This window comes from Vitis vinifera, chromosome 11 (genome assembly GCF_030704535.1).
Source record: "Vitis vinifera cultivar Pinot Noir 40024 chromosome 11, ASM3070453v1".
Classification (NCBI taxonomy): Eukaryota; Viridiplantae; Streptophyta; class Magnoliopsida; order Vitales; family Vitaceae; genus Vitis; species Vitis vinifera.
This window is the reverse complement of record NC_081815.1, coordinates 8,476,273-8,502,683: the sequence shown is the minus strand read 5'-3', so window position 1 is coordinate 8,502,683 and position 26,411 is coordinate 8,476,273. Positions and strand designations below refer to the sequence as shown.

At 34.1% G+C, this 26,411-nt stretch overlaps 1 protein-coding gene and 1 non-coding gene across 2 annotated transcripts; both read left to right on the top strand.

The window, feature by feature from the left end:
- The first annotated feature begins 12,215 nt into the window (after positions 1-12,215).
- On the top strand, positions 12,216-22,271 carry LOC100260481 (eukaryotic translation initiation factor). The gene is made up of 9 exons (XM_002277182.5): positions 12,216-12,660; positions 14,210-14,281; positions 15,673-15,768; positions 15,980-16,171; positions 18,797-18,891; positions 19,782-19,869; positions 19,979-20,329; positions 20,435-20,677; positions 20,768-22,271. The coding sequence occupies exons 1-9, from the start codon at positions 12,472-12,474 to the stop codon at positions 21,824-21,826; spliced, it is 2,385 nt and encodes a 794-aa protein (XP_002277218.2). The 5' UTR covers positions 12,216-12,471; the 3' UTR covers positions 21,827-22,271.
- Positions 13,423-13,524, top strand: LOC132254705 (small nucleolar RNA snoR103). Its single transcript, XR_009467011.1, has one exon. It is a non-coding gene; the product is annotated as a small nucleolar RNA snoR103 (small nucleolar RNA).
- Positions 22,272-26,411: the final 4,140 nt, after the last annotated feature.

The window sequence follows — 26,411 nt, the reverse complement described above, 5'->3', positions numbered from 1 at the left end:
ATGAAAAAAGCCTAGGATACATGCATGCACCCTACATGATCAAGGGCCAGGGAACGGAGAAATCCAAGTATTCCTAACAATGTGTATACTTTTGTTGAGAAAGAAAAGACTTCTATATCAAAATGTTTAGTTTTCACACCAAGAAAATAATGTAAAGGATTAAGATCTTTAATTGCAAATTCATGGTCGAGTTATGCAAAAAGACCTACAATAAATTGGTTATTATTGCTTGCAATAAACATCATCCACATAAATAAGAAAAACTGTAGTTTTGTTATGAGTATGAAAAATAAACAAAGATATGTCTACTTTGTTGCAATAGAAACCAAGTTGAAGCAAAAATTGTGAAAGACAATTGAACTAAGCATAAGGTGCTTGTTTCAAATCATATAATAATATCTTTAATAAACACACATACTCAGGAAAAAAAATCAATAAATCCCGAAGGTTGCTCCATGTAGACCATCTCAGTTACATGCCCATGCAAGAATGCATTGTTTACATCATATTGGCACATGCTCCAACTAAACAAGAGAGAAAGAGCTATGACAAGATGAATGATGGTTGGTTTGACCACAAGGCTGGAAGTTTCATCATAGTCCACTCTTGAAACTTGGGTAAAATCTTTTGCAACTAAATGAGCCTTAAACGATTAATGGAACAATCTTCTTTATACTTAATATGATATACCCATTTGGAGCTGACAACATTGATTTTAGATGGCTGAGGAAGAAGTTCTCACGTGTTATTATTATGAACGGCTTGAAGTTCATCTTTCATGGCATTAATCCAATGTAAATCCTTGAGAGTAGTCCTTAAGGTTTTTGACTCAAATGGAATGAGATCATGCACATGGGAAGAGGTTAGTGATGAAGTGGTAAGAACAATGTAGTCACTAAGATAAGAGGGTGACTTTCTGGCTTGAACGAGTCAAGTTTATGGCACTAACTCAGTTGGAAAGACTTGTGAAGTGTCATTATATTCAAGTTGAGCTTTAATGGAAGGAGAAACATGTGCAAAACCTTTATTTATAGTTGGAATTGAATTATCTAATTGAATAGAATATTGGAACAATGGTAGAATTTGTAAGAGAATTTGATGTAATTATACTATTCAAGTTTAGTTAATTTTTTTTCATTATTTCCTATAATATTTGGAATAGAATCTGCAATAAAATCATAGTTACAACAATAAAGGAAAATATTAGATATTTTCCTTTTAGAATTTATCAAACTTCTTAGATTTTGTGAATTAATTAGCAAGGTAGTTTCCTTATTAGTTGAATCAAACAAGGGAAATCAAACATTTTCAAATTAGTAAAATTAAAGGTCTCATATGAGGACTTATAAGAAAATGTGTCTTCATAAAAAACAATATGTCTAGAAATATAAACCCGCCTTGTATGAGGCTTTAAGCATATGACCTTTATGAATCAGGTTATATTTGAGAAAGACAGAAGAATAAGTCTTATTGGTAAACTCTAAACCACTTTGATGATGTAGTGATGGAAAACATTGACATCTTAGCACTTATAAGCCATTATAGTCAGAATGCTATTTGTAGAATTTAAAGTAAGGGCTAACATTGTTAAGAGTTGATGAGGCTTACTTGTTTATAAGATACACACCTGTAATAAAGACTTCAACCCAAAGAGAAAATGGTAAGTTGGCATGAAAAAGCATAGTCAATTTGGTTTAAATAATATGCTAGTGTTTTTGCTCGGTCATTTCGTTTTGTTCAAGAGTCCTAGGATATGAAACATATAGTTCAATTCCATTATTATGAAGATCCACAAGAAAAATACTAGAGTTAAGTTCTCTTCCATTGTCACATTGAAATACTTTAATTTTTCAATCAAATTGATTTTCTATCAAATTTTGAAACTTATGGAAACAAACAAAAAATTTCAGTTTTTCATTTCAAAGGATAAAGCCATGTGAATCATGAATAATCATCAACATATATCACAAAAAAACAAAAAATGTTGATTTGTAGTCATAGGAATTGAGCTCCAAATATCATAACTGACACAACTAACGCAAATGAAAGGTTTAGTTGCCCAATGTGTTATATCAATAGCTTTATTTTCCCTTAAAAATGAGAGAATATTTGAATTTAGATGTCTAAGTTGTTAATGACGAATTGATAAAGAATCACATGTCTTTATTGCACTGAATGCCTCTTAATAGTTGCTATTCAAAGCATATAGTTGTATTTTCTTATGCTTCCTTGCTACCGTTCTTTGATTTTGGTCCTTAACAACAAAGCCAAATGTCGTGAATTTAAAGGTACATAAATTATCCTTAGTAAATTTTCTAGTAAATAATAAATTTTTCTTCAAAATAGGGGCTATTAACACATCTTTTAAATCCAAATTTCCTTCATTTGTAAGAACACAAGTATCTCCGATATGAGAAATAGGTAGATTATTATTTTTCCAACATAAATAACATCATTCCCATCATATAATTTAATATGATAAAGTTTACCCGAATCATTTGTCATAGTGAAGTAGCATTGGAATAAACAATAAAAGACAAATCATTTTAGTCGTTCATGGCAATAGTAGCAAGAGTTTGTGGAAAATCTTCAAGTTGATAGGAATAATCAAACCTATACCAACAATCAATAACAAGATGATTTTGGTTTTCCATAGATTTGATAAGTTACTTTACTACCATTATTTGAGCTAGCAGGACATTATTGATGTCTTTCTTTTGGTTGAGTTATGTTGTTATTTGATTGTTTCAGAATATTGTCATTTCTTTGAGGATTATGGTTGTCATTATAGGGCCTAACAAGTGTGAATCCTCTTTCTTTTTAGTTGAAATTTCCTCTAACCCCTTGACCATTTTGACTACTACCTCATTATCTAAAGAAAACTTGTGCGTGATTTAAGAACGTTTTATCTTCCTCTTTTTAGGTAGTGAGTGATTATTCATATCCTTGAAAGAGTAACATAAACTGACTAAAATAAGGATAAAGTAGTTTAGTAAGCATAGCAAGTAAAAAAATTTCATGCATTTCTTCTAAGCCATGAGCAAATTAAAAAACTTTGTCTTGGTATGAAATTGAATTTTTGATTGCAAAGAGATTGTCACACATATTTTTTAAGTCTCTTAAATATTTTTCAAGAGACCATGACCCTTTTTTGAGAGTCATATATTTTTAAGATTCCTTTATTTTTTCTACTGTAACAGGAAACAATTGCTCTTCAAGAGATGTTCAAACTTCATATGTCGTTTTAACACTGAAGATCATGCTTAAAACGTCTTATTTGATGGTTCCAAGAAGCCATAAAGTAAAATGTTTGTCATTATTGATTTATAGTTGGTATTGTGGGTTAAGACTTTTGTTTTCTTTATCATCCTTAATTTTTTCAGCAAGTTTTTTTTTTTTTTTATTTAATTGATGATGAAGAACACCGAGTTTCTGGACTAAGAGTGATTTGGCATCGCCACAATAGGGAATTTATGGTGTTTAAATTGATAAAAATGAAACTAGAAAATTGGTGAAATGACTAAATATCAAGGTTTTAAAAATCAAATCGGACCGGTTGGTATGACCGATTTGATTGTCGACCGATCACGGTTTGGTTCCAATCTGCCCAATTAGATCAAAAAACGATTGAATCGGAATCGAATCGCTTAAACCGACGGTTCGACTGACGAACCAAATGAATTGACCGGTTCCCTTCGGACCTAGCAACTCATTTTCCTTCCTCCTTTCCCTGTGCGGCTAGTACCTCTATTGTCGTCTGGAGCGTTGTCCTGCTGGTAGCATCCCCTAGTGTTGGGAACCCTGCCCCAACTCCTCCCACTCCCACCTAACCCTCAAAACGTTGCAAATCTCGTCGTCCCATTGGCAGCACCTTGCCCCCCTCTTCCTGCTGCGCGCTAGAAAGCCTCTCCCATTCTCTCGTGCCGTGCGTTGGAAACCTCCTAACCCCACCCTCAAAATGCTGCAAATCCCCGTCATCAACCCCCTGCTTGCAAAGCCTCGTTGCTCCCCACTCCCCGACATTGGGAACCCTACCCCCCTGTCGCGCGCTGGAAAGCCCCTCATCCTCCCACACTATGCGCCGGAGACCTCCCAATCCTGCCCTCAAAACACTACAAATCCTCGTTGCCAAACCCCCACCTACAAAGCCCTGTCACCCCCCACCCCTAAAGGCGTACTGGAAAGCTCACCCCCTGACGGCAAAAAGCCCTCCCATTGCGTTGGAAACCTCCCAAAGAGCCTTGTATACCATTTTTGTTTTTTAAAATTTAATTTTGATGTTTTATATTTAATTTCTTAATTTTTTATTGATTAATAATTGTAGTGATATGTTTAATATTGTTGTAAAACAAGGAAAAATATAATGCAAATCAAAGTAGTAGAGATAAAATATATCTTACTTTGATATATAATATGGAAGAAAGAATCAAAGAAGAGAATTGAGAAAGTGAAAGAAAGAGAGAGAGAGAAAATGAGAGGAAGAATTTTCTTTCTTTCTCGGGATGCTTTTACATGGAGGGGGGGGGGGGGGGGGGGGGTAAGAAGCCTTTTATAGGCTTCATAATATGAACTCCCATTACTCATCTTAAAGATGAGTAAATGGAGTTCATAATGACCATCAATGTGGTCATTCATTACTTTTCATTTACAACACTCCTCCTTGGATGACCACCATATTAAAAGAATATGCCTCATTAAAACCTTGCTAGTAAAAAACCCTATAGGAAAAACCTAGCGAAGGAAAAAGAGTACAATATTCTTTTCTTGGTATATTAGGATTGCCTCGTTAAAAACCTTGCCAGTAAAACCCAATAGGACAAAACCTGGACGAAGGAAAAAAGAGTACAGTACACTAACACCCTTTTACAAGCATACTCCCCCTCATGTCGATATCCTTGAATTGACGCATTTCAATCCTGTGTATTAACTTCTTGAATGTTGAGGTTGGCAATGATTTTGTGAATAAATATGCTAGATTATCACTTGAGCGTATTTGTTGCACATCAATTTCACCACTCTTCTGGAGTTCATGTGTATAAAAGAATTTTGGTGAAATGTGTTTAGTTCTATCTCCTTTAATATAATCCCCTGTTATTTGTGCAATGCATGCAGCATTATCTTCAAATAATGTTGTCGGGTTACCTTTGATAGAGGAGAGTCCACATGATTCCCGAATATGCTAGATCATAGATCTTAGCCATATACATTCACGACTTGTTTCATGAATTGCCAGTATTTCTGAATGATTTGATGATGTGGCTACCATTGTTTGTTTGACAGATCTCCATGAAATAGCAGTACCATTGCAATTAAACACATACCCTGTTTGTGACCTGCCTTTATGTGGATCTGAAAGATATCCTGCATCTGCATATCCAAGCAATTGTTGCTTTGATTCCCTTGAGTAAAATAAACCCATATCAGTAGTTCTGCAAAGATAACGCAATATATATTTGATACCATTCCAATGTCTTCGAGTTGGAGCGGAACTGTATCTTGCTAATAAATTGACAGAAAAAGCAATGTTTGGACGTGTACAATTGGCAAGATATATAAATGCACCAATAGCACTAAGATATGGTACTTCAGGACCAAGTAACTCTTCATCCTTTTCGCAAGGACGAAATGGGTCATTTTTCACATCAAGTGATCGGACAACCATTGGAGAACTTAAAGGATGCGCTTTATCCATATAAAAACGCTTCAAAACTTTCTTAATGTATGTTGATTGATGTACTAAAACTCCATTTGGAAAATGCTTGATCTGCAGGCTGAGACAAAATTTTGTTTTTCCAAGATCTTTCATCTCAAATTCCTTTTTCAAGTAATTTGTTGTTCTTGTGAGCTCTTCAGGAGTTCCAACAAGATTTAAGTCATCAACATACACTGCAATAATTGCAAATCCGGTTTCTGATTTCTTAATGAAGATGCATGGGCATATAGGGTTATTCACATACCCTTTTTTTAGCAAGTATTCGCTAAGGCGATTGTACCACATGCGTCCAGATTGCTTTAATCCATACAAGGATCGTTGTAACTTGATTGAGTACATGCTACGAGGCTTTGTATTATTTGCATCAGGCAATTTAAATCATTCGGGGATTTTCATGTATATATCATTATCCATGGATCCGTATAAATATGCTGTAATAACATCCATGAGACGCATATCCAGTCCTTCTGAGACTGCCAAACTAATTAAGAAACGAAATGTGATTGCGTCTATGACGGGAGAATATGTTTCCTCGTAGTCAATACCAGGTCTCTACGAGAAACCTTGTGCTACTAATCGCGCTTTATATCTTATGATCTCATTATTCTCATTGCGCTTTCGTACAAATACCCATTTGTACCCCATAGGCTTTACATCTTCAGGTGTTTGGACTACAGGTCCAAAAAATTCTCGTTTTGTTAATGAGTTTAATTCTGCCTGTATAGCTTCTTTCCATTTTGGCCAATCATTTCTATGTCGACATTCTTCCACATTTCGTGGTTCAGGATCTTCATCATTTCTTATGATATCAGAGGCCACTTGGAAAGCAAAAATATTGTTAATAACAATATTATTTCAATCCCATTTTTCTCCCGTTTGAACATAACTTACTAAGATCTCACAATTTTCAGGTACCTGTGCCTCTTCAGGGGCTTCTTGTTCAATATGTGCCTCTTCAGGGGCTTTCTGCATTATTTGTGTCTCTTCTAGGGCTATAGATTTATCAATTTTAAACTGATCAATCATTTTGATGGTATCTTCTAGAGTGTCAAGTTTTTCTTGGATTCTCCTCTTCCGGGGAGTTACATCCTTTGAGCCGATAGGTCTACCACGCTTTAGGCGTATCTTAGATTCATTTGTTAACTGTCCTACAGGGACATCAATCCATGCTGGAGTATTTGCAGCCGAGCTATGTGACTTTGTCACTTTCTTGGTATCAATGAATGCATCTGGTAATTGATTTGCAAGATTTTGCAAATGAATGATCCTTTGAACTTCTAGTTCACATTGATTTGTACGAGGATCAAGATGGGTCATAGTAGATGTCTTCCAACTAATTTCTCGTTGTTCTTCAGGAATCGACTTTTCTCTCCCTAATGATGGGAAAACACTCTCATTAAAATGACAATCTGTAAAGCGGGCTGTAAAAACATCGTCTGTCAAAGGTTCAAGATATCTTATGATAGATGGAGAATCAAAACCTACATAAACCCCAAGTCTTCGTTGGGAACCCATTTTAGTGCGTTGTGTAGGTGCAATTGGTACATATACTGCACAACCAAAGATTCGTAAGTGAGAGATATTTGGTTGTTTTCCAAGCACAAGTTGTGAAGGGGAGTATTCATGGTAAGTTGTAGGTCGAATACGGACTAAAGCTGCAGCATGCATAATAGCATGTCCCCAGGCGGAAGTAGGTAATTTGGTTTTCATTAGTAATGGTCGAGCTATTAATTGGAGATGTTTGATGAAGGATTCTGCTAAACCATTCAGTATGAGTATGAGCAACAGGATGCTCAATATTTATCCTTACTGACATGCAATAGTCAATGAATGTTTGAGAAGTAAATTCGCCAGCATTATCAATACGTATTGTCTTAATTGGATAATCTGGAAATTGTGCTTGTAATCTGATTATTTGTGCAAGGAGTCTGGCAAAGGCTACGTTACGTGTAGAAAGGAGACAAACATGTGACCATCTAGTAGAAGCATCTATTAAGATCATAAAATAACGGAATGGTCCACATGGTGGATGGATATGCCCACATATGTCCCCATGTATTCTTTCTAAAAAGATTGGTGACTCAGATATGACTTTAGTAAAAAATGGTCTGATTATCAATTTACCTTGTGAGCAGGCAGCACATGAGTATTCATTGGGCGAAATAATCTTCTGGTTCTTTAGTGGATGCCCATGTGAGTGTTCGATTATTCGACGCATCATTGAAGACCCTGGGTGACCTAGTCTGTCATGCCAAAGGACAAAAACTTTTGGGTCGTTGAACTTCTGGTTCACGACAACATATGATTCAATAGGCTTTATAGTTGTATGATACAACCCAGAGGAGAAAGCCGGGAGTTTTTCCATTATAAGCTTCTGGCCAGATATAATGGAAGTAATGTAAAGATATTCTACATTATCTTCATTCATAGTTTCAATATGATATCCATTTTTGTGGATATCTTTAAAACTGAGCAAATTTCTTCTGGATTTGCTAGAATATAACGCGTCATTTATATGGAATCTAGTTCCATTTGGCAATGTTATGTTTGCTCTTCCAGAGCCTTCAACTAAGTTTGTAGTACCAGATATGGTACTTACATTAGCTTTTATTAATGTCAATTCGAGGAAATATCTTTTATCTCGAAGAATTGTGTGCGTGGTCGCACAGTCTGCGAGACATACATCATCCTCATTCATCTTGAGACCAAATAACACATGGATTTTAGATATAACAAAAAAACATGGCATAATGTAAATAACAAAGTAAATCAAATGTAAATATAAGACATAATAATATATTATTTTATATATAAAGTAACATCAATCAATGTTAATTTTTTCATCATTTATCAAATGGTCTGTTTTTTCATTGGGACCTCCAAAGAAATCAATGTCATAATAGGTTAGATCCAATCCATCACCATCGGTAAAGTTCACCTTTATCTCTTTTCCTTTAGCTTTTATTGATGCTTGGTAAAGGTCGACCAAATGTTTGGGCGTACGACAGGTACGCGACCAATGCCCCTTCATACCACATCTATAACAATTATTCTCATGGTTCTTAGGAGGTTTATCTTGTAAACGCTTCCCATTTTCTTGTATTGTCTCAGTATTGTTCCACTTCTGGTGGTGCAATGAGGCTTTCGTTTTCTGAGAATTATTACTATAAGAACTATGGTATCGGGGATTTCTTCCATGACCACGACCACGTCCTCGTCCTCGTCCTCGTCCACGTCCACGAGTTTGGGATGATATTGCATTCACTTCAGGGAATGGTTCAGATCCAGTTGGACAAGACTGGTGATTTCTCATCAAAAACTCATTATTTTGTTCAGCAACAAGAAGACATGATATTAATTCAGAATATTTTGTAAATCTACGCTCTCGATATTGCTGCTGCAGGAGCACATTCGAGGCATGAAACGTAGTAAAAGTTTTCTCTAACATGTCTTCCTCTGTGATTTTTTCTCCACACAACTTTAATTGAGAGCTGATTTTGAAAGGTGCAGAGTTGTATTCACTAACAGTTTTAAAATCTTGCAACCTTAGGTGCATCCAATCATATCGAGCTTTTGGGAGAATCACAATTTTCTAGTGGTCATATCTTTCCTTCAAATTACTCCATAAAGTAAAAGGGTCCTTTACCGTAAGATACTCATTTTTTAAACCTTCATGGAGGTGATGGCGAAGGAAAATCAATGTTTTTGCGCGATCTTGCAGGGATGCTTGATTTCCTTGTTTGATCGTAGCTCCAAGGTTCATTGCATCAAGATGTAATTCAGCATCAAGGATCCAAGATAGATAGTTCTTTCCCGAAATGTCAAGTGCCACAAATTCGAGTTTTGTAATATTCGACATTGTCAAATAACTTTAGAGCAATTCGTGCTGATAACATGTTGTAAAATAAGGAAAAATATAATGCAAATCAAAGTAGTAGAGATAAAATATATCTTACTTTGATATATAATATGGAAGAAGGAATCAAAGAAGAGAATTGAGAAAGTGAAAGAAAGAGAGAGAGAGAGAGAATGAGAGGAAGAATTTTCTTTCTTTCTCGGGATGCTTTTACATGGGGGGAGTAAGAAGCCTTTTATAGGCTTCATAATATGAACTCCCATTACTCATCTTAAAGATGAGTAAATGGAGTTCATAATGACCATCAATGTGGTCATTCATTACTTTTCATTTACAACAAATATTTAATTTTTTTTATTTTTGTTTTATTTATTGCACCTTGAAATTTTAATTTATTGAAATTATTGAAAATATTTGGTTGATTGACATCTACATGTAAAAATTTTTGTGAAAAAACTCAACAAACATAATAGATATTATCAAAATTTAGATAGAATTTATTATTTTTATTTATTAATTTTTTAAATTTTAATAATATATAAAATATATATTTATAACGTCACTGGTTCAATCAGTGAACCGTGAACCGGTAACTTTTCTGGTCAATGACTGGTCCAGTTCTGAAAACATTGCTAAATATTGAGTTTAGGTTCTATGTTTGGGAAAAATAAAAGGATAAAGAAGAAGACATATTTTTGGCTTATAAGTTTATTACTGTGATCCCATGTAAAGTTTGATAAGGTGACAATAAAATATATTTTCTATTACTTTTGTGAATCTTTATATAAAAATACAGATGAGTTATACAAAGAAAGAAATACTAACATATAGGAAAATATCATAAAATTAAGAGAATCAGATAATACTAATATTTGATTTCCAAATATTGTAATAATCAAATATTGTTAAATATTGTGAGAATAAAATATTATTAATATTTGATTTCTTTAATTTCTCTATATTTATGGAAATATTGATGAGAGTGTCTTCTTCTCTTTTATGATTTCTTAATTTTTTGAAACATGAAAAAATAAAGTTAAAATTTATATAATCCACGTTCTAGGAAAAAGTTGTCCACATGTTATAATTCTTTTAGGTCATATTTTAGTTTGATTTCTCAAAAATAAATATATTTTTTTTTGTAAATTTCAATAAGATTTTTTTTATTTGTTTTGATAATTTTGTTGAAAGAGTTTATAATTTTTTTTAAAATTAATATAGAAATTAGAAAAATATTACTTTTTATAGAAACTTTATTTTAATTAATATAATGTATATTTTAAAAAATTACCCTTTCCCAAATAATATCTCACTATTTTAGGAAAAAGAGCATTAAAATATGTATATGTATATCAAAATATCCAGGAATTTATGATGAAATAAAAATTTGACTTACGTATAAAGGAATTCATGAAAAAAGAAGCAAAAGGGGAGAGAATTATTTGTCAATTTTTATTTATTAAAAAAACAATTAAATCACAATCATTTAAAATTCAAAATGAAGGAAACTTTCTCACTAGAAAAAGAAATTGAAAGAAAATCGATCTTACCTTAACTAAAATAAAGGAAACTATTGCCGTATAAATTTCAAATAAATCAACTTACTTCAACTAAAATAAGGAAAATAATAAAATAGAAAAATAATCTTAATTCTTAAAATAAATAAAATAATAAAATAAGGAAATAAACTTAATTTCTATTCATATGACTCCATCATAAAGCCAACCATTATAGAAAGTTTGTAGAAAATTATTTAAGAAAAATCTAATTAAGTTCAAATTCTTTCCCAATTTTAAGCTTTTTCAAATTGCTTGAAATTGTTGGTATTAATCATTATCATGTTAATATAAAAAAAATACATAATTATAAGTTTTACCCACTTGAGAGATAAGGAATGACAATGGGGCGGGTTTGGGATGGATTGCTCCCATCCCAACCCTAGCAATCCATCCCAACCCTGCCCCATTTATTCAATACAATTCTCATTCCCATCCCATTTAAAAAATTAAATGGGACGAGGCAGGGCGGGGCGAGTATGATAAATTCTCATACTCGTCACGCCCTACCCCGTTTAATTTTTTTTTAATTTTTTTTTTAAAATTACTTAAATTTTTTTTAATTACATTAAAAAAAATATATTTTATAAATAATTAAATTATTATATTTTTTATAATTTATTTTATGAAAAATATTTTATTATTATTTATATATTAAAAATAGTAAAATAAAATTTAAATAAAATTATATTAATTTTAAAATTTAAATTAAATATAATTTTAAAATTAATTTTATATATAATCCGGACGAGGGGAGGTGGGATGGGGTAATACTCGAACCTGCCCTGGGTTTAAAAAAAAAATCTCGAACCCATCCTAAACCCGTTTATTAAAATTAAATCCCATCTCATTAGGGGCGGAGACCCGAAAAAACTCTGCCCCATTGTCATCCTGATCGACAACTTCCCATATGATGAAGCTGGATGGGCTAGAAATATAATTTGATTCCAACAAAAGGGCAAAGTGGTCCACCCAAAAAAGGAAAGCTGTATCCAGGTCTGATCTAAACCAGCAAGGGCAGTGACGTAATTACAGGAAGGTACTAATTACAGAACCTATAAATAAATAATAAATAAAATAAAAAAGGAAATAAAAAAAGTAAATAAATCATATTACATAAGGGTTTTCTCGTTCTCACACACATCTCTTTGCTCTTCGGCAGAAGAGAGAAAGGAGTAACTCCCAATCTGCTCTTTCTCTCTCTAGAAAAAACCAAACATAGCATCTCGTTTCTCTCTCTCGAAATTCCATTCTTAGATTTAGCGATTATCTAATCGTTGATTCTGTTTCTCCGGTGATCGGTGCGGGGGGCGATAGGCTGAAAATAGATAGTGCGAGATCGAGGTATGCAGGCTGATCAGACGGTGTTGAGCTTGAGACCTGGTGGTGGCGGCGGCGGCGGCGGCGGAGCCAATCGAGGAAGCAGATTCCTTGGTCCTCGGTTCGATTCGTCTTCTTCTTCGCCTTTTGGTTCATCTTCTGATCTTCCTGTTCTGCGTCCTCATGGCGGTGCTCCTTCCTCTTTCTCTATAAAGGTATATAAACTTCCGGCCATTTATTGGATCTAGGGTTTTGATTGTTTGTTTTAGTGGCTTTTGAACCTGTTTTTGGTAGTGTGCTAGTTTGGGGAATTTAGGGCTTGGTTAATTTTTTTGGGGGATTTAAATGAATATGTACTTTTATCCTTGGGCTTGGATATGGATATCCTTTTATTTGATTCGCGATGCTTTTGTCTATTTGTTAATTGGATTGAATTCTATGGAAGCATGGATTGAGTTGTATTAGATTATGGCTCTTTTGTTGATCATACGTGTGTTGCTATCTGTTGATCGGAATCTTAATTGCGTTTGACATTTGTGTGAACTTAAGTGTTCTTGTTTTGCTTATCCCCTTATGCTAGGAGGACTTGTTGATATTTTTACTTCAAAGATTTCTTTAGCAATTGTCCCTTTCTTCTTCACATGTTTATTATTATTTTCCTTAATTATCATTATTGTTTACTTTATTATTTCTTATTAGATTTGCGCATAAAACAATATATTAAAGAAAATCAGAAGGATGTGTAACCTAACTACATAAGGGGAGTCCAGAGAAAGAGTCTTACCTGTTATATCAATGAAAGCTAAAAATTGAAACCCTTTTGTCCATTGTGGTTTCCACCTTCTTTCCCCAGTATTTCAGAATATTGCTTTGAGCTTTGGAGCTGATATTTTGGTTCCACAATGAATGTTTTTTTGTTATTGTCATTCTTATGGTTATTATTATTATTAAATCTACTACTATTGCTACTATTGTTATTAATGCACAGAATATTGGTAAAGTATGTACAAACAGTTACGCAGGCTTTATGTGGGCAAGTGATTAGCATCAGGTTGCCCATAAAGGACCTACATACATACATGGAGGCTTTAAGTAATGGATTTTGATTGAACAAGGGAAGTTTGATTTAATAAGTGAGTGTCAGAGAAGTGAGGTCAATGTTCAATGTGCCATACTAAACTATTGGCTGGATGGGCCCTAAATTCATGCTAAATAATTTCAGGAATGGTTAATTATTATAGCTTATGACTGGCTGTTGTTTGAATTTTTTCTATAACAGGGGTGAGTTGTTTTTCAAAAGAATAAAGGGTTTGTAGGCAAATATTTTTCAGAGACAACTTCAATTCCTTTGTTCATATATTTTCTTTGTTCATCGCATGTGAGTTCTCCAAATTTCTAATGAAGAGTCCTCCACACAGAGTGTGAACTCATCATCTCATGTTGTAATGACCTTTTCTTGTTGAGATTTTGCTGGACGAGTACTTGGATGCTCTTTTAATTGGTTGGGAACCTAGAAATTATTGTTCTGTTGAATCTTCATGATCCAACTTGAGTGTGATTCAACATTAATATTTTTGTGCACTGTAGATTGTGTTTTTAAAATCAATTTTCAGATTTATTTTTTAAATCAGCAGATGCCTTCATCCCTGGTCCTCTTCCCCATCCCTTTATTTATCCTGATAGCTTACCTATTTGTTCTTTTGTTGAATAATGGGCTGCATTGTTATGGAAGGTTTTGACACATTTATTGTTTTGTTGTTGTAGGCTGGGGATAGTCGGTTTGAGGGTCGTGAGCGTGTGCGGTTCACCCGAGACAAACTGTTGCAACTTAGGGAGGTAATTTTTTCACTTCTCTGCTCTTGATGAACATATATATCATTAAATCTTGTTGATACAGATCTCCTTGTATTTTATCAATAATTGTGAAAAAAATTATGATTTATGATGTGATACATATGATGCAATACAATTTCTTTAAAATAATATGTATCAAGAGTATCTATCCTATTGTGAAATTATATATTACTAGTATGTTAAGGGAGACGATATGCATGATTTGTCATGCATATTGAACATTGTGACAGTCACATTTGACGATTTTCTTTTCCTTTGAAAAGATTAGTACAATATTTTTAGATGGGTTAAAATGATAAAGAGGGAAGGAAAAGACTACAATCCCCTTGTGGAAACATTGTACATGCATTTTCAAAGACATACGTGGAAAATTGAAGCTTAATTGTAATCATTATTTCAACAAATATTTAGGTGTTATTAACTTAAAGTATGAGGATAAGTAACTTGTGTCTTTGTGTGCGCAAATTGACAAAAGTTCCTAAATTTTCCTACAAAATAACTTTTGTTTAATATATTAGTTTTAAATTTTATTTTTTGATTTTTTCCCCTTTTATGGGGGATGACAAACCTGAAACATTAAACTTCAGAAATTGGTATCAACAATATCTAGTTAGAGGGCTGATAGAAACTTAAGATTAAAATTATGGTTAAGGTTTAGGAAGGGTAAAGTCTGCACTGCAAATTTATGATGAATCTATGCATTAAAATATTATATGTTCTTAAGATGATAACTTTAAACATGTGGTGTTCAATGTTTTCATTTTTATACTATTAATGAGTGCCATTGTGATCTCCTTTGATCTTATTTATCTTGTCATTGAATTGGTTATATTTTTCTACTTCATCCTTGCAATATGTATGTGTTTTGTATATGCATACATATCTTTTTATTATGTTTAATATGTGTTTTTCTTTTTATCAATATACAACAAATTTGGATGAATAATGACTTGATGATGTGATTTATGAGATGATAATTATAGTCTTATCCATGGACTTACAAAGCACTTTCTTTCTTTTATCCTTTTCTCCCTGGTCTATCCCCCATGTTCTCCTTGTTTTCAATTTTTGCACCTTTTTACCTTTTTTTTTTTGGTGCCTTTTGATATTTATGGAGAGTTGAATGACCCCTTTTTTCCTGGGCACAAAAAGTAGGTTTCAAGCATTTGCTTGTTCAGCATGTTGAATGACTGCTTATACTGGTCTTTCTAGTTTTCTAATAGTTTGCTTGTGTAATCAGTATACCAGTAATTAGATCTCTCCACCATTTATTGTTAATGTATTTCTTTGTTACTGCTGTTCTTGAGATTCATATTCTGTCTATGCTGTCACTTGCGTCTCACTAAATGTTTGATACTTCTTATCTTCTATAGGTTGTTGATGTCCCTGAGGATATATTGAAAATCAAACAAGAGATAGAAGCTGAATTATTTGGTGAAGATCAAAATTGGGGTCGGGGAGAAAGCAATGTGAGTTTTTTTGTTTTTGTTTTTTTTTCCCTGGCTTTGACATTAGGAGTAGTTTCTTTTGGAAGCATACAATTATTAATCTAGTGCATATGCATGCAACATACGTTTATCAGTGGTTTTTGTTAAGAGTAGCTGAAAGATTTTCGCATGTACCATTTTTCTTATTAAAGTTTATGTCTGTTTGTATTTTAACAATTGTTTATCTCTTCAGCTGCCAAATCAATCTCAGAGTCGTTATTCTGAGCCAGATAATCGTGACTGGCGTGGCCGGTCTGCACAGCTTCCTGCCTCTGGAGAGGAGAGGTCATGGTTTGACTCTAGACAGCAGGAAGCAAACCAATTTAATCGTCAAGACCAACTAAACTCCCAGTTTGCAAAGGCTCAAATATCTTCTGTCCTAGGGGTAATCAATATTAACTGAAATAATCTGGATTGATCTCTAATTTTTATGCCTTTTGTGTTTCTATCAGTCATGTTAAACCACTCTCACTTCTAGAGAGAATTTTCTCCATGAAGAATAGAATTTTGTTTGTTTTATTTTATTTTTTATTATATTTTTTTTCCTTCTGGTTGCTGTTTAAATTTGTGAGTGAAATTGAAGTTAGATGCCTTCTGGAGACTCCAAAACCTTGTTAGCTTTAGGTAGTGTAACCAGGATTCTTAACATGTTTGATAAACCTATGTGAGGTGTTCTCTTGGTTCCAAGTGAATACAGTTTTCCATTGTAGGGAGAAAGCTGTGGCATTGACAACCTGAGGTAGCCCACTTTGGGATGTTCCCAAATGGCCTTGTCAATCATGAGTGTGTTCATATAATTGTCAAGGTGCTTGACAATTATATGATGTCTTGCAATATAATATTTTCATTCAGTGAGTTGAGCTGCTACAACTTATTATGTTTATATAACTCTTACTCCTGTTTTCAATGTGACTCAATCAATAAACACTACTAGAAATTGTTACTTACTGGTATGAGGTCAACCTGAGATCGCATGTCGGTAAATTACTTATGGTTCTCAGTTTCTTCTCTATTTTTTTGGAAAAAAAAACTAATCTGAATTCCTTGTTCCATGTTTACTCTAAGATTATTAGTTTAGTCTTGTGATAATTACTAATATATAATAAGCATGGCTGTTAGTATTGTACGGTACAAAATATGTATCATCTGATATGTTTTGATTTAGAAGGATTTCAAATTTTCAATATGAATTGTGAATTGTATCATACGGTACGGTGCATGTATAGGGTGATACATATTTCAGTAGGGTTCCCCCCCCCCCCCCCCCTCTTTTAATTTTGCCAAGAATCAAAGGGGCAAAAATGAAAAAGAACATGAAATTTGAAAAGATTAATGAAAGAAAAAAAAAAGTGGGGTAAAAAAAGAAAGAAAAAGAAGTTGGCCACATTGGTGGATTGTTGGTGAGAAAACTTGCAATTGTTGATACGAACTGGAGTTGCTGTCACCCTTGTTGCTGCCAAAGTGAAAGGAGTCTTCTTCAAAAGGACTTCTCCAATTCCCCAACATCATCTCAGCTATCTTATATATAGTGCTAGATAGGGGTCCATTTTTTAGCAAAATCAATTTAAAAACTTACCAATAACCAATGTGTATTATCACCTCATGGCTCATAGTGGAATACAGATGGCATCCTCTCAATTCCTTATGTGATATATGAAACAGATGAGAGGCTCCCAATTCCTTGTGTAATATATGAAATTATATATATATATATATATATATATATATATATATATATATGCTCTTGTTTGCCTATGAAAAGTAATAATAATAATACAGTTTAGTAAATCAAATTAGGGACCAATTTCCATTGTTGCTACCAAAATAATAATTTTTTTTTATCAGATACCAAAATAATATTAAAATACTTAAAAATTGGAATTTTGGTATATAAAGTATATAGATGAATGATTTTTGATAGATTGGTGATTTGATATTGTATTTTAGTTCTCTTTTTGCAACATATACATATTTTATATATGTATATATGTGCATTATATACATTTTCTATCTATTTCCCAACATATGGAACTCCTTTATTGATGGCTGTGGCTGTGCATACTAATATCTGGGGTTTCTTTATGATATCCTTTTGTTTTCTGGTGTGCTGCTTGTATACATTGTTTATACATTGGTTGCACCCCCTCTTTTGGGCTTTTAATACTCCATCTTATCTTATATAGAGAAGGTTCTTCTCAGAACCTACTTTTAATTTTCCAATTAATTGTTCATTAAGTTGTATGACCTGCTAGATTACACCATGTTACACATGCTAAGTTTTCAGCAGAAATGCACATGTTAATTAGGGGTGTCCTTCATTGTTTCAGTGGATGATGTTAGTATGTGTTAACACACTTTCTAGAACCACTAGGGGCAATGGTTCTGCTGCATTTATGGTAGTCCTGCTATTATATGATAGGCTGTTCGACTGCCTTCAAAGGTTAGCTTATGTGCCCAGTAATTGTGGCAGGAAAAAATGAATCCTGTATTCATTTAATCAGATCTACCTGTGGCTTGCAGTTGATCCTCCAATATTTAATGACCACAGGAAATGTGGAATAAGTAGGATTACTAAGTATTAAATTTCCACTTCTATTATCACCAGCAATAAGTGTCCTCATAAGCATAATTTTTTATTTTTTATTTCATAATCGATAAATACAAAAAACTATCAATGGGAAAAAAAAAAGGGAAAAAGTTGTGCTACTGGGGAATTTGGATTTAGTAATTATTACTTTGAAACATGTTGGTTTATTTAATTTTGAAGTTCATTATAAATTGATATAGTGGCCTTTTAAAAAAAGACATCAATATAGATTGAAATTGTATACAAGAGAAAACCGATGTGGTTTTTAGGTGGTTGTTTTAGTTAATGAATATTCTTTTTAATAATAAATATGATTTTATATTGCAATTTGCTTTTTGAACTCATACTAGCCTCCAGATGAATTTCTGGTGCATCATTTGTTTGGCATTATTTCCAACTCCTATGTTTGCTTTATTGAACCAGGGACCTGCTCCTGCTCTAGTGAAGGCTGAGGTGCCATGGTCCGCTCGACGTGTGAATCTTTCTGAGAAGGAACGTGTCTTGAAGACAGTGAAAGGGTAATATATCATGAATAGTCTATATCTAGGATAGGTGACCTTCGGTGATTAGGGTATGATGTCTATTTGTTTTATGAAGACCTACCAATCAAATTGTGAATCATTAAATTTGAGTCTTTGTAACTTTGTCTTCTGGAAATTCTTCAAATCTTGAAATTACAGATCTAATCTGGATGGCGTTAAATGGTAGACATTCAGAACATGCTTTTCTTAAATGTCCATGTACATCCATCCGCAACCAACCACCCCCATTGGATGAAGCATATATGTTGATAATTATGCATGTTGCATAGGCACTTGTGCATAACAAAAAACATATATTACATGGATAATTCTGCCTGAAAGAAGCAACCTTACTGGAAAGGATTTGTCAAAAATTACAATCCATTTTAAGTTTGATCATTAATCCTTGAAACGGTTGAAACCTTTGGGTGGTTCTTTCAGTGTTATTCATGAGATATCATATTACATGTAAAACAAACGTTTTTGTGATCCCTGTAATTTAATGGCATGCAATATAATTTTAATATAGTACTAATATTGCTGTATCAATGTTAAGACTTTGAAATCTATACCATAGTGCTGCAATAAATATGTTATTTAATGTATTAACCCTTGAACTAATAACAGAATGTAAACTGTATACGCATGTTTCCATGAATTTGTTTGTTGAAACACTAGTCGCATTTTCTTCATTAACTTTCTAGATGGCATGCTTTTCATGTTGATATATACGAGCAGATTGTTCTTGAAGAGAGGCATTTCATTTTTAACTTGTTGCATGATTTCCATTTGTTATTCAATTGCATAGTTCTGATTCCAGATGGTGTATGAAATTTACACGGTAATGACTAGTTGTATGCTGGATACTACTTGTTTTTGCAATGCAGGATACTGAACAAGCTCACTCCAGAGAAGTTTGATCTTCTCAAGGGCCAATTGATTGACTCTGGGATCACAACAGCTGATATCTTGAAGGTTTCTCTTTCTTAAAAAACTTTTGTCATTCTTTCAAGAAATACTATTTAAATAAAGGATTTTTGCTTCTATTGTTGCCAATGTAACTCATGATTGGCTTGCAATGCAGGGAGTCATCTCGCTGATATTTGATAAGGCAGTGCTAGAACCCACTTTTTGTCCCATGTATGCCCTCCTGTGCTCTGATCTTAATGAAAAGCTTCCCCCATTCCCATCTGATGAACCTGGTGGAAAAGAAATCACTTTTAAGCGAGTTCTCTTGAATAACTGCCAGGAGGCATTTGAAGGTTCTGATAAACTGAGAGCAGAAATAAGGCAGATGACTGCCCCTGAACAAGAGTTGGAGCGAAGAGACAAGGAAAGAATGGTTAAGCTTCGAACTTTGGGAAACATCCGTCTTATTGGGGAGCTTCTGAAACAGAAAATGGTACCTGAAAAGATTGTCCACCACATTGTTCAGGTTCTACTCAGACATCCTTTCCTAACCCTTATAGTTTTTAATGAAGATGTGTTATTATTATTTTTTTTATTGGGGATTATCTCATGCTTGTTATGGGAAACACAGGAGCTTTTAGGACATGATAATAAATCTTGTCCTGATGAAGAGAATGTTGAGGCCATATGCCAGTTCTTTAACACTATAGGTAAGCAGCTTGATGAAAGTACAAAATCTAGGCGCATAAATGATATGTACTTTAGCCGATTGAAGGAATTAACGACAAACCCCCAATTGGCTCCACGTCTGAGGTTCATGGTTCGTGATGTTCTTGATCTGCGTGCAAACAGTTGGGTTCCCAGGCGGGAAGAGGTGAAACATCAAATTTCATCAACTGATAATGACTTGGATTTGCTGTTGGATTTTGATTTTTAACTAAGTATTCCTACCTTGATGTCACAGGTGAAAGCTAAAACCATAACAGAAATCCATACAGAGGCAGAAAAAAATCTTGGGTTGCGTCCAGGTGCCACTGCAAGCATTAGAAATAGTCGCAACATTGTTTCTGGTGCTCAAGGGACCATGGGCCCTGGTGGCTTCCCAATCACCCGGCCTGGCTCTGGGGGGATGATGCCTGGAATGCCAGGAACCAGGAAGATGCCTGGTATGCCTGGAATTGATAACGACAATTGGGAGGTTCCAAGGACCCGAGCCATGCCTAGAGGTGATGGATCAGGTGTTCAGACTCGTGTCCAGCAGACCCATGTCCAGTCGCCATTGATGGGCAAGTCAATGCCACTGAACTCAAGACTGTTACCTCAGGGCAGTGCTGGTTTTATAAGTGGTAGGACAAGTGCCCTATTGCAGGGTAGTGGTCCCCCTCCTGCCCGCACTGCCAACTTTGGCTTGGGTATGGAACCTGCACTCCAAAGCCCTGTGCCTGCTAAATCTGTTCCTGTTGCATCTATTGTTCCAGCAGCTGAGAAACCAGTGACTCCTGCTGCCAGATTGAATTCAGATGACCTCCGGAGAAAAACAGTCTCACTTCTTGAGGAGTACTTTGGTGTTCGGATTTTAGATGAAGCACTACAGTGCGTGGAGGAACTAAAGTCCCCAGCTTACCATCCCGAAGTTGTGAAGGAGGCTATTTCCCTTGCACTAGAAAAGAGCCCACCTTGTGTTGACCCTGTTGCGAAACTCCTGGAGTTCTTGTTTTCCAAGAAGGTTCTTACCACTATGGATATAGGGACTGGATGTTTGATGTACGGATCAATGCTGGATGATATTGGCATTGATTTACCAAAAGCGCCGAATAGCTTTGGTGAGGTTATTGGGAACCTAGTTTTGGCTGGGGCATTGGACTTCAAGGTAGTGACGGAAATCATGAAGAAAGTGGAGGATGACAGGTTTCAGAAAATGATATTTGATGCTGTGATGAGGATTGTCAGTTCCAGTCCTTCTGGGCAAGGGGTGTTGGATTCGCAGGCAGCCGACATTGCAGCTTGCCAGAGCCTGCTCTAGTAAGCCTTACCCTTTGTTTGCAAGAGTAGATCAATTTCTGTAACCACTGAGATTGGATGTTCCATGCCTATGCCTATGCCTATGCCTATTTTCTCTCTTTCCAATTGCCCCTTCCGTTTGCCCCCTTTTTTAAGGCGAGCAACTTGTATCACAATATGATGATAAGACGGAGCTGTGAAGAACAGATAAATTTTTATTGAGTTGTATATTTTGCCCGAGGTGATAGTAGTGTGTTTATTGAAGAAAAAAAATGAGAACATAACACCATGGTTTTTGCTCTCAAAGTGCAGCTAATTATGGTCGGTCGAGAATTGGGGACCCAATGGTTTTGTATTGGATTAGTTTTTTTAATTTTCTTGACAGAGTAATTTAGTTTGTTTGTTTGTTTGTTTTTGGTTGGAACTGGTTACATCATAAATGCCATTGTTTCACCTTTGGAGAATAACTTTCTCATGTCTGTTTCCAGTTGATGATGATCCTTTGCCCTTGCAGTTTTTGCTCTAGGGGTGTGCATAGGCTACTTGGGACTTGAATTGATTGAAATTCTGAGAATGCTTATTTTTATTGAGGTTGATTCCTCTTTTAGTCTCAGGCATCTGATTACAGGCTTCTCCCCCATTCATCTGGGGGGAAATTCATACTTCATTTTGTTCATGTGGATGGGTGCTATTTCTTAGTTGGCCTCTCCATGAGATTTAACTTTTTAAGGTTACAAAATAAAATGATTGATGCTTGATTGTTTAACTGGACTAGTGTAATTCTATTAAAAAAACAAGTAATATTTGGAGATGGACAGGTGTGAGCTTGAGGCAAATTAAGGGCATATTTGGTAAAATTTAATACTTATCATTTAATTATTTAAGTTGATTTTAAGTTAAATTATATTTAAATTGTTGATTTAAAATTTATTGCTTAATTTTTAATTTAGGTAAATAAAGTTATTTGATAAAATTAACTTAAAATTTATTGTAAATCATTAAATTAATATATTTATACTTATAAATTATAATTAGGGTAAAGTGGGTTGAATAACAATAGAGGTAGCAAAATGAAAATAAAAAGATAAAATTAAGAAATGGATGTAAAAATAAGTTAATTATTTTTATTTTTTACTTAAAAAGCTATATCATAAAGTTATTTTATTAAATATATTTAATGACTTAAATCAAGTTATTAAATTGATTTATTAAATAACTACTAATTCTTGATCATAATGTACTTAGGTTTCGTAATTATTAGCATCGAGTAGAATGAATTGATAAAATGATTCCAAATCTTCAAATTATGTGCCAATGGAAGGAATTCGGGGAGGGAAAAGATTAAAATTTTGAAATCTTTGATAAAATTTGGGCGCTATTAAAGTGGATACCGAGTTAAAAACCCCTTTTCCCCAAAAATATTTTCTTAAGCTTTTCTATTCTGTAAATTGTTGTGTATTTTTACTCTTTAAATAAAAGTTACAGTATGATGACTTTTGGGCAAAAGGGCTGTGAAAGTTAATCATTGCATTAATATAAAGGATTTTACATTAATGGTTATAATCTTATCAAGAACCTATCTGGTGATGAATATGAATATTTATAATCTCATTAAAAGCTACTTTGGTAGTGATTTTGACTACAAAAAAATTAGCTATGTGACTAACTTTTGAAAATCTAGTGCTTATTCACCTTAATTTTTCTTTTTTATTTTCCAATTTTAGTATCTTTAGTCTTCCTGTTTGGTGGCTAAAAAAGAGTTCAAGGCCAAAATAGTTTTTTTTTTTTAAGAAAAAAAAAAAGGCACATGTAGATCCCCTCCAAAAATATTCACCAAATTAGTTATTTGTTACCATGTAATTATTCATCTGTTTTTTTTTAACCTTAAATCTATAGTCAGCAACTTTGGTTTTAAAATTTTCCTTAAAGCAACATTCAATGCTCTTAAAATTATCTTAAAAACCTTGAAACCATAATCATTAACTATGATTTTTAAATTATTTTTGAAACCACATTAAGTAATTGTAGTTTAAAATTATATTTAAAATCACAGTCACTAACTATGATTTTAGGATTAAAATTTTGAAAAAAATTCTCACCCAGATGCACTCCCATAAGATTTTATATATTTATACTAAATAAAATATTTATTATTTTATAAATTATATCACATATGGATTAAATAAAAATATTTCTTTCATATTATTTTAAAATTTTAAAATTTCATATGAAAATTAGAGCCAATGATAATGATTTTAAGGTTTTACTTATGAATATAACTTAATTGTAGTTTTAACTTATTTCTTCGTTAAAATGTTTAATTTTTTTAATTGTCAAGGAAATGGGTGAATATCATAACATCATTCATTTGAATTGATACTTTATATAAACTTATATGTATCAACCAAACTATTATAGTATTATAAACATGATAAAAGTTCTCAATGTGTGCTACATGATGAAATATTTCTTTTTATGATATATGATCATATTTGTTGGATTCATCTGGGTTATTTGAGAAGCCTCTATCTCTATACATTATGATGTGTGTTCAACATGTGCTATTGAATATGATGGAATTAATGGAGATAGAACTCGGTGTATACATGGAGCCCGATGTCGTGTATGTAGTCGTGTAGCATGAGATGTCCTCTCAAGAAAAGGTGGAGGTACAATGGACTCTATAATAGGTACAATGGATGCTAAGGCGGTATGTTGTGTATAGGCTAGTATAGAAGCCTCAAGTGGGGGTGCATCCATTGATATAGATTGCTTGGGTGGAAGTGGAGGTGAAGAGGTTAGTATGGATGTAACATGAAGGAGCAAATGTGGTATGGTAGCCTCAGGTTGGGGTGAAGGGACTGGTATGGATGTAACAAGGGGGTGGAGGGGTGGGTCTAATGATATAGATGGTTGAAATAAAGGAATGGTAGATGATGTGATACTCATATGGGGGAGAGGGGGGTGTTTGGTTGGAGATGAGCTAGTATGGATGCCTTAGGTATAAATAGGTCTAGGGATATAAATGATTGGATCAAGGGTAGATGGTGTGGAAGTCTTAGGTAGGGGTGAAGGGACTGGAATCAATGTCACTGGTGGATACGAGGATTGTACCAGACTAGATGACCGAGTTACATGTCGTTGACTAGCTTACTCACCACCTCTCCTTTAGCCTTTAATGGGTTGTACCCTAACAATAGTAGTTAATGACGGTGGTCTCATGGATGGCCTTGAAGATGTGAATGACTCTTGTGTTGAGTGTATGTGATGGTCCTTTCTAATAGCACATGAAACATTAATAGAAATTCAATGGGTTTATTCCAAATAATTTGAAATAGCCATTTGTGTCACGGTGGTGATCTATATAAGAAAATGAAACATGAGGCATTTACACGTAATTTAAGTTTAACCCTCATTTAAAAATGTTTTTGTGTCTCAAATGGTCTCACTAGTAATTTAGTGGCTGACATCGTACTATGGAACCTCATATGATTCTTATGCAAAAGAGGTGCATGTTTGGAACCTTAGATTACTCCATTCCCATGCCTTGGATTTCATAGGGTGCATGCATCTATCCCTAGGCATCTCTAAATCTTTCGCAACATAATAAAACGATAATAAAAACCATTATTAACTAGTAGATCTAGAGATATAGTACTCATACCTAGATTTGGATGTTCCTAGATCAATCATCGTGGTAAAGAACATACCTGAATAGTTTGGAGATCTCGTTCACTCAATATCTTCCTCCTAATAACTCGAACCATGATCTTAGCATTCCAAAGTGTGGGCTTTGGAATGGTGGAAACCTAGGCTCTCTTTTTTTCTCTTTGAAGGTGGAAGATAACTATTTAAAATCCATTAGGAAACCTTAACCCCATAAAGAGGTATTTATAAGGTTCCCCTACTAGGCTTAAGTGACTTAAGTCCATATGGGCTTGGGTTAATTAATCTAGCCCAAAATGAGTCATAATTGATTTATAACCACACATGTCCATCTAATTAATCAATTAGCTCAATCCAGAGACCTTATTCACTATCATTTGTACAACCTTGCATAATTACCAAAACGCTCTTATGCATAGGAGTAAACCAAGAGCCAATCCAACCCTCATAAATTGTGCCAACATGGTATATGAGCTTAGAGTGGGGATCATTGGGACCCATAGGAAAATTGGCTCCCTCAGAATCCAATTTTGAAGTTGATTCAACATCCTACTAAAAAAAATCAATTGCACTCTAGTACCTTATGTAAATAATAATGAGACAAAGCTCAAGTTTGTGACTTACTATCCATTGCATGCAGACCCCTCATAAACTAGTGTTCATAATCTAACAAGGTAATTGTAGGACCTTAAACACTATCAAATCTCTTAAAAGCAATTGATGTTAGGAAAGACACATACTCTAGCCTTATAGTGCATTCATCCAAGTGTCAACGACGAACACAATGGGAGTTGATGGACGTGGCCAACCCTCCGATCTGCCAACAATTTCCCCTCTCCCAACGACACCCCTAGGGTTCGAACTCGTGACCTCGACTTTGATACCACTTGTAAGACCTCAAGCGCTACCAACTTTCTTAAAAGCAATTGCTGTTAAGAAAG